We start from the raw sequence: 14,649 nt of genomic DNA on the forward strand, positions 1-14,649 counted from the left end.
AATACTAGTATTTGGTAAAATAGGAAGGCCAACCTGAAAGACATGCATACTGGACACAAGTTGAGACTTACAATTAGGTTGAAAGCAACAGTAACAGTAACAACAACAACAACATACCCAGTGAAATCTCACAAATATTTACTGTTGAAAGCTACAGTAAATAGCACAAATATTCTTTATTCATAAGCCAGAATTACATTCTCAGGATTCTATACAACAAAGTGATGCCAAAAGCTTCGATTCAAGAGGTTCCTACATTCATTTGTACAGAACTAGCAGCCAGGACTCGATACATGAACTACTCGATCATTAAAGAAACCATCCAATTAGCAACCCCACTAACCTATAACTTAGGGTTTGTCCTAAAGTACATTATCTAGAAGGAAAAAGATCACAAGCTGAAATGGGGATAACTAGCTCGACGCCATTCTTTCAGAGAGAGCATCATTTAGGTATCTGTTGAGAAGCTGTTTTTGCTTCTTGTTTGGATCCTGAGATGGCAGCAGATGCTGCAGCACTCATAGCAGCGGCTGCTGCGCCTACTTTTACACCTCCTGCAGCTTTAACAGCCCCACCGATTTTTGAAAATGCAGCAATTCCTCCAACAAGGATTGCCCTCATGGCAACTGCTGGCTTTACCTTTATAGTCATTTTGTCTTCCTATAAAACAGAGCAGACTAGTAAGATCAAGATCGAAAACAAAACAATGATATTGCTGAAGTAAGAACTTTAAAGGCATTTTCAAAAAGCACAGGACTATAGTGCCTTTTTTAAAACAAACATGTTTTCCAAAAAGACACTTAGCTTGCTTTATCCTAACTTGCAAGAAGAAGCTACTAACGTTCGTAAATGAAGGAAAAGAAAACAGGCCCAGAATTATTTGAATGTAATATTGTGGTAGTTAGTTTCTTCGAAGATCAGTATATCTTTTATTTCCCTCTACCGCAACAATTTTCCTATTTCATTACATTGACTTCCAACAACACCTGCCAAATTCCACGGGATTGTTATAAAATTTCAAATTGAACGTGAACAGGAGCACTTGCAATAATACGCTAATACTCGAGATCATTTGCTTGAGAATATAGCATAAGTATATATATTATTTTCGTTCACCATAAATCATAAAGATACGTAGTTTTGACCTTTTATGTAATTAAAGCAGTTTAGAAATCAAACCTAATAAGCCTTCAAACTTGAAGAATCTCCTATTCCTTTCAACACCTCTTTTTTATTCAATATATATGATTACAATTGATAGCCTCCTAGTTTTTGCATTTTAACCTTTCTTCTTAAGTAGCATTTCCTAGAATATAACAACAACAACCTCAAAGAATTAGGAGCATTATATATATGGCGTAATGAGTTAATTGTATTTATAAAATAAGATAATCAAAGTACGGTGTGACTACTAATATGAAAGGATAAACTTTTCTACTAGCCTTCTACCCTAATTTGAATTGATAGCAAAACCACTAGTGTCGAACGTCTTATAAACAACCTCGCTTCAACGCCACTCCCCGCCTTATCCCGGATAGCCTCATTCCCAATCCTGCCACTCTTGGTGTGCCCACGCATCCATCTCAACATTCTCGTCTCGCAACTGTGGCTCTCGACACTTGCATTTTAACCTTTCTTCTTAAGTAGCATTTCTCTAATAAATGTTATCATATTTAATTAAAAATATTTCGTCCATTTTATCCATAAGTACACGTACATTTCAAGGTAGTTTTTTAAAACTTTAAATTATACATAGGGAGAGGGAGGGCAAATCGGAAGGAAATTACAAGATGGAGAGTGGAACCAAAATTCAGATAGTCAATCAATTAGACTACTCCCTCGTCCCTTTTAAAGGTCTTTCTAGGGGTGACACACCGATTAAGAAATTTAGTTAATTACATTAATTAAAGGGGTTATTTGACTACATCTTCCTTTAGAAAAAATACCCCCTCTTTAATATACTACTTCTATACTCTTAGAAATTGTAAAGAATAATTGAAAGACCTTTTTAGTTGTTCACACAATTTTTTATATCAAGGGTAAGTTGGAAAATCTTCATTCTATTCAAAATTTATTAAGACCTCAGTTTTTGCATTTAATAAAGGTCTAAATCTGAATTTTTCAGACATCAAATCATTAAATATGTTTGCCGTTTGATAAGATTTAACCACATAATTAACAAGTATATAATCTTCATTCTATTCATAAACGGTCTAAATGTGAACGAGTACCTAAGCATAATTGCCACCATAAAAAAAGTACGTACATATATATTCTCTTCAAACAAAAGTTTTACAAATGGAAAAATAGGAACTTATTATTGTTTCTTGAGCGTATAGTATTCAATGAATATTCTTTTTAATCTGGTTAAAATAGGGTTTTCATTTATTTAAACGAATATATCAATAGGTGGAGATGGAGCCTATTGATCCTTTTTACTAATGAAAATCAAAGCAAGATTTATTCAGTTCAGTTTAGATAACACCTATAAAAAGGATATAAATTCTATCGTAAACGCAGTTGAATCATGAATGAAGTATAACCAACTCTTTTGGATAAAAAAGACTTAACTTCAAGATATACATATAAAAGATTTGGGGTCATATGTTACATTTGTGTGGATTCTATTTCTTTCAAAGACGAAACATAAATGAGAATGGTGTACTAGCCATTGAACCTTCAACAAAGCTTATCGATTTGTCGCATGCAAAGGCACATAAATTCACGTTTAAGAGAAAATTCTATTTGTCACTATGGCGTATCGTTTATTGAAATCAAGGTATTATATGCATACTTAATAAAAACAGGACAAAAATTACATGACCATAGGTGCCACAATAAATTGCTCTAGAAAATCGGAAGAAATACTTACATTCTGTTCAAGTTATTAGAAATCACATGCACAATAAAGCCTTATACACTTTATAATAGAACAACCTAACAAAATTTGACCTTGTTTTTCTTTTTCCATTTTCTTAATTAAGAAATAACATGCATTTTAACCATTAGTATTATTTACAGAGTAAATTTCAATTATGTGTATGTGCGTGTAGAGAGAGATCAAACGACAACAATACACATTATTATTATGTCAGATTTAAAGAAGAATCGTGAGCCTCTCATTTGGTGTAAGTTGGTTACATTGGCAAGGAGAAAAGAAGGGAGGAACTCAAAAGAAAACTCTCTAATCTAATCCTCTTTTTCCATCCCCGCCGGAAACGCAGCACAAATCTCCCTGCAAAACAAACTAAAAACTTATAATAATTACAATATGCAGAATCAAATGACCTCCTTTAGCACCCCCAATAATATTCCTATTCACCACCACCAACCTCCTCATACATTCATCACTGATCACAACCTCAATCATAAGTACACTAAACGCGTACATAGTAACAACAACAACGACAATAATAAGAACGTTCTTTTACGTGTCAGCGGTGCTGGCCAAGCTTGTGCTGCGTGCAAATACCAACGTCGAAAGTGTGCCCCCGACTGCGTTCTTGCCCCTTATTTCCCACACGATCGCCAACGCCAGTTCCTCAACGCCCATAAATTGTTTGGGGTCAGCAACATCACCAAGATCATTCGCCACCTTGATCAACCCCTCAAAGACGAGGCCATGCGAACCATCATCTTCCAATCTGATGTTCGCGCCAACGACCCTGTTGGTGGTTGTTACCGTATCATCAGAGACCTGCAACGCCACATTGATTATTGCAAAGCAGAGCTGGATATCGTTCTTCATCAGCTCGCCTACTGCAGAGCACAGGCAGTTGCTGCTGCTGCATCTGAACAACAGATATTAGGAGATCATCATGCAACTGATCAGGAATCATTCAATGATAATAATAATTGTGACGGTGTTGTGAATCAGGCAGACACTTTGGTGAATAATAATAATGCATCTTCTTATGAACAACAGGCTATAGATCAGTACCATCCTCATGATAGTTATTATAATCATCCTCGTTGTCAGCAAGCTGATGATGATCAGCAATATGATGAAATTCAAGATGGCCAATTAGATTTAGCAGATATTAACTTCCCTTGGAGCTTGCATGAACAAGAATCCACGTCTACATCAGCGCCTAATTCCATGATGAAGCAACTTTCTGTTAATGACCCATGCGACAATATCAAGCCTATTATTGAGGGGATTTCAGGTTTCGGAGAAGAAGGCCTGAGTTTCGAACATGACCAAACCTTTGATCAACACAGGTTAGTAATTGCACTTTGTTCCTATTCTTTGATTATTTAATCGTGTGAGGTTTTGAGTTTTAGAGAGCTCAAAGATCTAATGATGAATTTGGTCAACATATAAATCTTTGATCTGTTATCAGAGCTTGCTCAGTTTTAGGGGAAAAGAATAGACTATGGTTTTTTGGATGGATCTTCATGGAATTTTCAGAATACTTTCTGCACATTGTAATATACTCTACAATATACAATGCTATTCACAATTATAGAACCTAGAAAAGCTGATCTCGGTTCAAAACTCAATATTTGTTCCCCAAATAACTCTAATGTAGTCATTAAAGAGAAAAGACAATGAAACTAAAAGAGAAAATAGTGTTAACTATGGCATAGTAAGGACAATTCTCCTTTTCTCTTTATTTCGTTCTATATTTGAGATATAGTTTTGACATTTATTCATTGTATAATGATGAAGCTATTCAACAAGGGAACAGAGTCCCATTGAAGGAAGAGGGTGAATCCTTTCAACATCCTCGAAGATCAAGATCTAAAGGTGCTGCTACTCTGTTTACCTTCACAAACTGTAGTTCGCCGAATTTTTTGTAGTAGAGAGATCCGCAAGAGGAAATTTCTTAGAGTCAACTGACTTCACAATTTTGCCCAAACTCCCAACGAGCGGTGTATATTTTTGTTCTTCCTTTCTTTTAAGTGTCAACCGATCAATCGGTATGCAAAACTAGCTTCCACTGGTCTGCAGGGGTCTTCACTCTTCCTAAAGTTCATGCCGTTTGAATCCAAATGGTTTTACTGGAAAAACAAAGGCTCATAATTTTAGACATGTGAGTAATAAATAGGCAGCACAAGAAATTAGGTTTGCTTATTTACTTCTGATTTCATGAGTCAAATGAGAGTGGTGATGTACATTCACTATTCTGATTCATTGATACGAATCACTCAACTGCAAATGAAAGGCTGCATGTGTTTAGGCATGTGATAATAAATTCGCAAACCAAGAAATTATTTGCAGATTGGCTTGAGGTTTCATGAGTCAAATGCTAGTGATAGTGTATATTTTCTATTTTGACGTAACTGGTCTTGATACATATTTCACATTCTTCCTTGTTTGTGAAACGCAGAGGTTTATAGAAAGCCAAGCTTCATCATTTTCACCATTTCCAGCTCATTAAAAACACCATTTCCTTCACGTGAACCTTAAAATAAATGAGACTTCAATTTCAACGGCATCCGATTACCAATTGTATAAGATGTTACATAATCGGCATACTTACAGCGACCAATTATGACTCCCTAACCAACTTTTGTCATTGCTCCTTTTATAAGTTCCGTTTCTGCAAGCTCATCAATTATTTGCGACATGGCAACTCAAGCCTGGGAAAATCAAACAGTAAATCATTATTGTATCAGTTCAATCTAATTATTCCTTTATGTACGAAAATACAAACGAGTCTAATCCATCATGCAAAGGCTCATCAGACTTCGACCCGAATTCAGCAGATTAGTGAACATTTAGTATTTTTGAAACGTGCATTGATACTTCAAAATAGTAAAAATGAAATTATAGTAAATAAAAACATATCAACATGCAACATCTTTTTCCTGGAAAATGTAATCATACATACCTGAGCAATGAAGTGACTGCACAGCAAACTCGTATATGGCTGACCCGTGAAATATATAAAATACTCGTAGAAAGATTGGAAGGGAGGTCAGCTGTTAAAATAAGTTTTGCAAATGGTTAGAGATCAGATCGTAGTTTTCCAGCATCGAGCATAGACAGATAATTTTTCATGATGTCAAATACAGATAGTCTTCTTGTTCTTCTGCACATTTCAAAGCAAAGCTCTTTTGGGGCATGCGTTCTTCCTTAGCCATATGAAGGCTAAGAATATTAAGCATTATATGAACATCTTCCATCTCTGATTCCATAGGTTGTCCTGCTAAGAACATGTAAACTTTCTTTTTCACCTCAATCCAACTTTGCCCTGGAGCTTTTTTCAAGCCCTGTGTCTTTGCTGATATCCTCACATTCGCTGAATCCTTCCACCTTCCATTTACAGCATATAAATTACAGAGCAACATGTAGCTCCCCGTCATCTCAGACTCAAGGTTGAAAATCTGAGCAGCGGTTCCTTCTGCGACTTCCATGTTTTTATGCATTCTACAAGAGTTAAGTAGCGCTCCCCAGACACAGGCATTGGGCTTCATTGGCATGTTTTGCACCATTTCACTAGCCTGCTGCAATAGCCCAGCACGACCAAGAAGATCTACCATACAAGCGTAATGCTCCATTTGTGGTTGAATTCCAAACACTTTCTTCATCTGATCGAAAACTTTATACCCCTCATCAACAAGGCCTGCATGACTACATGCAGAAAGAATTGCAACAAAAGTAACTTCATCTGGCTTAGTTCCAGTACTAACCATCTGGTCAAATATTTCCAGGGCATTAACACCAAGTCCATGCATTCCAAAGCCAGAAATCATTGTGTTCCATGAAATTAAATCCTTTTTACCTATTCTTTGAAATACTTTGTTCCCTTTCTGCAGACTACCACACTTCATATACATATTAACCAACCCATTTCCTACCAAAGTATTTCTATCCATTAGAAACCTTATTGAATAACCATGGATTTCCATACCAAGATGAAAGTTTGAAAGCTCAGCACAAACTGATAAAACACTTGAAATTGTAACATCATTAGCCAGTACTCTAGCAACTTGCATACTTCGAAAGATTTCTAAAGATTCCTCATGCCTCTCGGCCATTGCAAATGCCCCTGTAACAGCGCTCCAACTTATGACGTTAGGTTTCATCGTTGGATCATCCAGCTCTTGTAACTGCAAAAATAAAGAATAGGCCTCGTTACATAAACCTGATTCTGCATAACAAGATATTAAAGAGTTCCAGCTCACTATAGTCTTCAATTGCAACCCGGAAAACAGACACTCAGCCTGTTTAACAGCACCATTTTTCCCATACATACACATTAATGAGTTTATCACAATAGAATTATTTTCAAATCCCCCCTTGATAACATATCCGTGCGATGCCTCACACTTATCAATCGCATCGTCACCAACACAAACCGATATAACTACAGCAATTGCCTCAGCAGTAGCTTCAACTCGTTTCTTTCTCATCAAAACATAAACTTTCCATGAATCCTCGTAACGTCTACACCTAGCAAAACTAGATAACAACGACGTCCAAGTTACAGAATTCGGTTCAAACCCCTCAGTTTCCATCAGCAAAAACGTCTCGTAAGCAGCATCACACTCAAAGTTCTGCGAAAAACCTGAAACTATAATGTTCCACGATATTTGAGTTCTCACAGACATTCTATCAAACACTTTACGTGCAATATCCATTCGCCCAATCTTCCCATACATATTCATCAATTCATTTCCAACATGAAGATGATTTCCAAAACCCATTTGTATAACATCACAATGCACTATACTACAAACATTACAGTCACCAAACATACCACATGCCCTTATAATTAACGGAAAACCAAACCCATCACCAAAATTACCAAATTCACGCGTCTTTATATAAAGATTTATAGTTTCTTTACAGTTCCCATGTGATACATTAGCCCTCAAGATTGAATTCCATAACAGCAAATTCGAAAAACACTCATTTGGGCAGGCTTTAAATACTTTTTGGGCTTCATTGACAAACCCAAATTTAGAGTAAATGGATATGAGTCTTGCAGCTATAAAAGAAGAGTTTGATGAATTTGTTGTTATGATATTTGCATGGACTTGCTTAAGTTGTTGAAGATTAAGGTTGCATTGTTGAAGTAAGTGGTCAAAGAAATCAAGAAGATCATTTTTGGTGTTGTGTGAATGATTGGCTGAAGAGTGAAAATGGATTAAATTTGATGGAAATGAAAGTTTAGATGAAATTGAAAATGGAGACAGGGAAATTAAACGCCTTGAATTTGACCAACAGCTTTGAAGCATATCCTCGTCTAAAAAATGTTTCTTTACAACAAAAAATAAATAAAGAATGGACAATGTCTAGCAGCTTGTGCAATCGCTTTATATATATTCTCCGTATATATCTGTGTTCAGAAAGTATTGCTTCTTGACCCCCAAAATTAAATAAATACTGTAAATCATATAGTCTGTGTTCTTCATTGCTTGTATGTGTTGTTTGACTGCTTTGGTATGAAAATTGTGCCAACTTTAACTTGTTTGTTGTTTTGATGTTTAACTTGGACATCAAACCTTGACAAAACCCACAGGAAGTACAAGTATTTTATATTGCAAATAGGATTAAATTCCAGAAACAAGTTTTACCTTAAGAAGAAAGAAGATTGATAATCTACGACACCTATTACTTTCAAATTTTGTCATCTAAAATAAGATAAAGATATTTATATGGTCATAAACTATCTCGTTAAACGTAAAAAAAAAAAGTTTAAAATTAAATTATTACAAGATAAGAAAATATATCATTTTTTTTGAACTTATCACATAAATTGAGAAAGATAAATTGAGACCGAGGGAGTAACAAGCACTTCATATTCATTACATAAGGTGGACACACACATAATAAAGAATTTACTCACATCTGGTGTTTGAAAAAAAAAAATTAATAAGCACATGACATATCCACTTTTAACAATAATCATAAAGAAATTACTCACACCTCATGTTTAAAAAAAATTAATAAACAAATGACATATGCACTTTTATCACTATCATGGTTATTTGCCTTACATAATCACCTCGATCTACTACTTAACCATGATAAACTTATATATTTTGGTGTAAACACCAGGTGTGAATAAGTTTTTTTGTCCTAATTAATCTTTTTTTTTTATGGCGAGACCAACTCTACAGACTACACATGACTGCTTGCCAAGAATTAAAATGACAAAATTTACATTTATGCTGCTTGCCAAGAATTAAAATGACAAAATTTACATTTATGTGAAAACAAGAAACACTCAAGCCCACCTACTCCCACTCAGTTGCCCCCATCAAAAGAAACTAAGAAGTCCATCTACAGGACTCTTTTACGAACCAGCTGCTCTTCCTAATCTTTCTTTTAAAATCTTTACTCCCATGTACCTGCATCAAATGCAGCCTCAAAGAAATCAGTTAATATAATTAACTAGTCAATATTCCTCTTCAGAAAACTTGTGAGGTATGATTTTAATTACCTGCCCATCATCATAACTGTGGCTTGAGGATTGGTGCCTGGCGACTCAGTGAATGTCGAACCATCAATGACACGGAGCCTGTGGACATTAATAACCTTGTAATCAGGGGTTACCACTTTGCCTACGTGGCAACCCCCGTGGTAGTGCCATATTGTGATCACAGTGTCTTTGCAGAACTGTTCAAGTGACTCTGTGTCATTAGTTTGTTTCGGTATAAGATTAACATTAGCTTGGACACTCATGTTTAGCAACTTGTCAAGTGTCTCCTTATCGCACTGTGTGTAGTTGGTGAAATGTTTAGATTTCACAATCTTCTCCATAATGCGTATGCCATCCACACATCTCTTCAGATCGCGTGGATGGCTGAAGTAGTTGAAGGTGACGGAAGGAACGTCATCAATCTTGGTGCTCTTCAGGCTAATATGCCCTGTTGATAAAGGGGTTGCTATCTTTTCTAATATGAAACCTCCCCTGAATAATTCTTGTGGAACATTTTTCTTGTTTCTTTTGTACGCTTCAATTGCTTCGTGTGTTCTCTGCTTTGGAGGAATGGTGGAGAGTTGCCCTATCTGGTTATTCCAAAATGTACGAAGTATGTCAGAAAACTGCTTGGAGTTCTTGTGAAGTCACAGAGTTTAAGGGAATGCCATCTGAAAAAACTCAACTAGCCAAGTAGCTCATAAGCCCTGTTTTGGCTCTGGCCACTAAAAGTTCATGATTTTAGTACGTACGTAAACTAAAGAGGATGTTTCCGACAAAACAAGAACTGATTGTTAAAATCTCAGCTATTTTTTCCAGGTAGTCAAGTGTTCCTTAACCACCGAAATATATAAGCGCAAGATAAAATGGACCTGTAACTTTTACTTGAATGAAGTTGGAAGTTTTATGACTAACCTCAGCTGATGCGATACCATGATGGCAATGAATGCTGTCTTCTTTTTGTCCATATCCACTACTAGCTTCAATATATACTCCCATCTTGGTAATTCCTACAGTCTGGATCAGTGACTGCTCAACAGGCCTATTTGTGGGAACAAAGATGGTGTTTAAGGGGTTATCCGACATGCCTTTACCCACGAATTTATTGTCAAGCACCACCGAGACGTTCAACTTTTCCAACTCACTCTTTGGTCCTATTCCACTGAGCAATAGAATCTGAGGGCTTCCAATTGCACCAGATGACACTATAATTTCACTTCCCCTTCTGCTTGAAAGAAATGCCTTGTGTTGGTTCCCGTTTTCGTCCTTGAAGATGACTCCTACTGCTCTTGGCTTCTTCCCTACACAATTTTAAAATACTATCATCATCTCATTGAACACTGATTTTTTCAGATGCTAGTTTAACTCAATCTTGGACTAAATGTATTTGATTGATTTGACATGTAATACCTGATGTGTCAAACTCAATCTTTTGAACTGTCGCGTGCACCAAAACTTGAAGCTTCTCGGGGTTGGACGAGGTGAGTAGTTCAGCTGCAGATTTACGACGACCAAATCGGTCGAAAATGGTTCCCCCAAACTTGGTTCCATATACGTGATCGTACGTGAATCCATTAAAAGGTGAGATACCAACTTCTAGAAGACCGTCCCTTACTGCTCTTTGCCATGGTGCTAAGATTGGTCTATGAACAATTTGCTTCTCAATCCAGGGATATGATTCATTCACCAGTTTAGAATCCCAACCTGCTTTCTTGATATAGCTACAAGTTGAAATGAAAGTAGCATCAATGATCTATCTGCCATCAATTTGTACAGCTCAACGCAGCGATACTATTAATTATGTGTCTAGTACACTAGCTACTCCAACCTCCACCAAGTAAAAGAGAATTTGTTTTAAAAAAGGTTCTTAAAATTGGATTTTTCTGATCAAACGCAGGCCACGTCCTTGCGAGCCATATTTCTACGACTATACAAATTATAAATTTACATTTGCTAGCAGAAGTGAAATTAAGTTTGGTTCTGATCATGGGGACGGAGAAACTACGGACAAGGAGCACGTCCCCTTTTAGTGGGCCCTATGTGACAAAATAAGGTCAATGGATGCCGGATACAAGATCAAAGAAAAAAGGAAGACTCATGCACCTACATTTCTGTTTCATAGTTTTATTTCAATAACGATTCATGCTAAACAGTAGGATGATTCAAATTTGGTAAGCATAATGGCTACCATCATAAAGAGGAAATTAAATTCATTGGCCTTAAATGGTAAATACAATAAATGAGGATAGAAGGCTAGTAGTTGGATGTTTTAAGAGGACACTAGGCTCAATTTCTGGCTATATATGGTTTGACAACCAACCATATCTGGTTAGTCTTTAAATCATTTGTTATTCCCTACCAAATCTTTTATTTCAAACTTGGCAAGAAGGACCACAATATGGAGACAGATATCACTAGCGCAACTATTCAAAGAGAAGCTTAATTAAAGGACCAAGGACAGTATCCTACAGCAGTGGTGGAGACACCCTTCTTTAAGGGAATCAATTGACACCACTTTTTGAAAATTACGCTACATGTATAGGTCAATTTTTTGTATGTATAAACTATATGTTGAATCTCCTTGAAAGGGTGTAGATAATTGCCCTAGACCTCCCATATTCAGGAAACAAATGAAAGAAATCATCAATGTTTTCTAAATATATCAAGATCATTAATGGGGTCTAACCATATGATTGTTCCCACAAAATTATTGCCCCTGGAATCCTATTGATTTAGAAAGGTCAAGTACGTATAGTTAGACTGCCAAATGAACCTTGTCACTGTCAAATGCCTTCATTAGTCCAATGTACTTAAATTCGCATCTGTCCTTTTTAATTACATACTAAACTTGAATGAGTTTTGCTCTTATATCATACTAAAAAGGATGTTGAGTCTAACTCAACTCTAAAAGCTAGATCATGAGGTGAGATTGTTCAAAACCATATAAAGAAACAAAATTCCCGTCCCACAACCAATGTGGAACAAACTCAACAATTAGTAAGGGATGAATTTCACATTCACGCTAAAATTAGCACGCATTTTCTTAGAAAGTGGATGAGATCACTTACAATTTACATACCTTTCGCTAGCACGACTGTAGAAACCGGCATTGACGCAAGTGCCACCACCCAAGACTTTCGCCCTTACATTAAACACTCCATCAGTTGAGACAAAAATTTGGGAAGCAGAAGTTGGTGAAGTGTCAGACAAAGAGATATGGAAGTTTTGCATGAATGACACATTTATATTGGCAAATGGGACTCCTCCTCTTTCAAGCAACAACACACTGAAGTTCCGTGACAAAGTAGCTGCCAAAGGGCAGCCAGCTGTGCCTCCTCCAACTATTATGTAGTCATAATAAGCCTTGTTGTTGTCACTACTCCAAGCATTATTTGATGATGATGAGAATGAGCTTGCTGGTTTGATGAATGGGTATTTATCTTCCCATGATTCCCATTTGCTTGCTGCTTTTACACAAAAGACTCCCACCGTTAAAAAAACTAAAATTAAGATTTAATAACTTGTATATATTGACCATTAAAAAAATTTAAAGGCAACTTTGTTTTTCGAAAAAATTTACTCACTTGTATTTCACACAATTGTCAGAAGTTCTTTTTATTTCACATCATCTGATTCAAAGTTTTTGAGTCTACTAATTTGTGAAACAAGCACATCTGATCACTAATCTCTCTTTTTATGAACATTACCTTTCAGGTAACATAACAATGTAATACAATCTATAGATATTATACAAATTACCTTTCTGATCACTACTCTTTCTTTTTCGCTTTTATTTCTTATTTTTAATTTTAATTTTAGCATCCAACTGCAAGTAGGGACTGATCCTGATAAAAAAAAAAAAGTACACTTGCAGTAATTGTACATTTAGCCCATCAATAGACAAGGAATAAAGTCTGAGAAGAAAACTCTGACTCTTCCTCTACATTTTTATTTGTTCTGTTTTGACCAGGCTTGCAAGAAAATGTTTCTTTGAAAGAAATTAAAAAAGGAAAAAGAAAAGAAAAGTAGTCCGGTGCTTTGCACAAAGCATTCCGTTAGCAAGGTCCGGAAAAGGACCGCACCCCAAGAGATGTGGGGGAGAAGTTGTGAAAGCAAAAGTACCTTGAGTGAAAGTGAGAGAAGAGTTAAAATTGAGGCATAGAAGTAGCAAGGAGATAATTAGGAGCTTCAAAATCACAGGCAAAGCTGTACCAACCAAAGCCATTGAGCTCAGATACAAACCAAAGAAGAGAGAAATTAAAAGAGAAACTCCCAGTAGGAAAAGTGAAGCAGTTCTTCTTCAGCTCAAACTAGCTATCTCTCTTTGATGTGGCTTTCTTTGGTTGGCCTTGTTCTGTGTGCAACTATATATAGCAGTACTATCTACATTCATATATATACTCGCACTTGATTCGTTTACAGCTTATAGAATTCCGCAACTACAACATTAATTGCTGGGAAAACAAGCAGGACAGAGGAGCATATTTCTAGCAGTATTCAATATTACTCTCTCCGTCTCAATTTAAGTGTGTTACTTTCATTTTTTATCCGTCCTAAAAAGAGTGTCTCTTTCTTTATTTAGTAAGTTGACAATTCAAACATCCTACATGACAAGTTTATAACCACAAGATTCAAAAGATATTTTAGTACATTATACACATTTTTAATACAGAACCACAAAATTCAAATAGAAAGTCCGCCGGTATCATTGACAAATAAATATACCATCACTTTACTTTTACTAATGTACATGTAAAGAATAAACTAGCCATATATGTATATATCTTAAATCACTCATCCTTTAAGTAATGGTGCAATTGATTTAGCTATGTAATAATGATGATTGAATTATGTTTTTGGATGAGATAAGAGGGAACGAACTCAAGGGAGCAAGGGCAGAGCGAGGGGTTTGCTCAAAATCCTTCACCAAAAAATTACACTAAATATATAAGGATCAAATTATATTTTATGTATCTCTATATATTTTGAATTTCACTAGTGAAAATCTAGGTTGCATGGCTGCACGAGAAGAGCGAAGAGAAAATGCCTATTTCATCTAATCATAAATAGTAGTAGTAAAATAAATTAAATGCCAGGGTAACTTCAATTGGGAGACTCATTTAATAGCGAATTGAATGCCTACAGTTGGGCTCCATCATTAATGCATATTGCTCATCCGTTTACTTTCCAGTCAATCAATCTCTAGTAATAAGAATTATAATCTTCATCTTTGTCTAGAGCCTCTCAAGTACAGCTCACTCATCAGACATAG

General features: G+C 36.0%; 4 protein-coding genes across 13 annotated transcripts; 1 reads left to right on the forward strand and 3 right to left on the reverse strand.

The window, feature by feature from the left end:
- Positions 1 to 93: 93 nt before the first annotated feature.
- LOC132052207 (uncharacterized) lies at positions 94 to 1,215 on the reverse strand. Of its 2 annotated transcripts, none has more exons than XM_059443616.1 (2): positions 1,180 to 1,215; positions 94 to 986 (listed from the first exon to the last, which is right to left on the reverse strand). In XM_059443616.1, the coding sequence occupies exon 2, from the start codon at positions 649 to 651 to the stop codon at positions 445 to 447; it is 207 nt and encodes a 68-aa protein (XP_059299599.1). In that variant the 5' UTR covers positions 652 to 986; positions 1,180 to 1,215; the 3' UTR covers positions 94 to 444. The 2 variants fall into 2 exon arrangements, with proteins under 2 accessions (XP_059299599.1, XP_059299598.1); XM_059443615.1 differs by having other exon boundaries at positions 97 to 660.
- A 1,850-nt stretch (positions 1,216 to 3,065) lies between these two features.
- Positions 3,066 to 8,585, reverse strand: LOC132052208 (putative pentatricopeptide repeat-containing protein At1g17630). 9 transcript variants are annotated; one of them, XM_059443625.1, is made up of 4 exons: positions 5,838 to 8,585; positions 5,487 to 5,586; positions 5,083 to 5,155; positions 3,066 to 5,004 (listed from the first exon to the last, which is right to left on the reverse strand). In XM_059443625.1, exon 1 carries the CDS (start codon positions 8,188 to 8,190, stop codon positions 6,004 to 6,006), a length of 2,187 nt encoding a protein of 728 aa, XP_059299608.1. In that variant the 5' UTR covers positions 8,191 to 8,585; the 3' UTR covers positions 3,066 to 5,004; positions 5,083 to 5,155; positions 5,487 to 5,586; positions 5,838 to 6,003. The 9 variants fall into 9 exon arrangements, with proteins under 9 accessions (XP_059299608.1, XP_059299601.1, XP_059299607.1 ...); XM_059443618.1 differs by lacking the exon at positions 5,083 to 5,155; XM_059443624.1 differs by having other exon boundaries at positions 3,066 to 5,155.
- LOC132052210 (LOB domain-containing protein 22-like) lies at positions 3,241 to 4,809 on the forward strand. The gene is made up of 2 exons (XM_059443627.1): positions 3,241 to 4,221; positions 4,673 to 4,809. The coding sequence occupies exons 1-2, from the start codon at positions 3,272 to 3,274 to the stop codon at positions 4,713 to 4,715; spliced, it is 993 nt and encodes a 330-aa protein (XP_059299610.1). The 5' UTR covers positions 3,241 to 3,271; the 3' UTR covers positions 4,716 to 4,809.
- Positions 8,586 to 8,815: 230 nt separating the features above from the next.
- Positions 8,816 to 13,607, reverse strand: LOC132052211 (protein HOTHEAD-like). The gene is made up of 7 exons (XM_059443628.1): positions 13,500 to 13,607; positions 12,457 to 12,841; positions 10,788 to 11,098; positions 10,293 to 10,678; positions 9,399 to 9,967; positions 9,127 to 9,306; positions 8,816 to 9,086 (listed from the first exon to the last, which is right to left on the reverse strand). Exons 1-6 carry the CDS (start codon positions 13,600 to 13,602, stop codon positions 9,252 to 9,254), a joined length of 1,809 nt encoding a protein of 602 aa, XP_059299611.1. The 5' UTR covers positions 13,603 to 13,607; the 3' UTR covers positions 8,816 to 9,086; positions 9,127 to 9,251.
- Positions 13,608 to 14,649: the final 1,042 nt, after the last annotated feature.

Source organism: Lycium ferocissimum, chromosome 4 (assembly GCF_029784015.1).
Source record: "Lycium ferocissimum isolate CSIRO_LF1 chromosome 4, AGI_CSIRO_Lferr_CH_V1, whole genome shotgun sequence".
NCBI classification, from domain to species: Eukaryota; Viridiplantae; Streptophyta; class Magnoliopsida; order Solanales; family Solanaceae; genus Lycium; species Lycium ferocissimum.

Coding starts and splice junctions, on each gene's coding strand:
- LOC132052207 (XM_059443616.1), bottom strand. CDS start 651: ATGACTATAAAGGTAAAGCCAGCAGTTGCCATGAGGGCAATCCTTGTT.
- LOC132052210 (XM_059443627.1), top strand. CDS start 3,272: ATGCAGAATCAAATGACCTCCTTTAGCACCCCCAATAATATTCCTATT. Junction 4,222..4,672: donor CAAACCTTTGATCAACACAG/GTTAGTAATTGC, acceptor ATAATGATGAAG/CTATTCAACAAGGGAACAGA.
- LOC132052208 (XM_059443618.1), bottom strand. CDS start 8,190: ATGCTTCAAAGCTGTTGGTCAAATTCAAGGCGTTTAATTTCCCTGTCT.
- LOC132052211 (XM_059443628.1), bottom strand. CDS start 13,602: ATGGCTTTGGTTGGTACAGCTTTGCCTGTGATTTTGAAGCTCCTAATT. Junction 10,679..10,787: donor GATTGAGTTTGACACATCAG/GTATTACATGTC, acceptor AAAATTGTGTAG/GGAAGAAGCCAAGAGCAGTA. Junction 9,968..10,292: donor ATGGTATCGCATCAGCTGAG/GTTAGTCATAAA, acceptor TGGAATAACCAG/ATAGGGCAACTCTCCACCAT.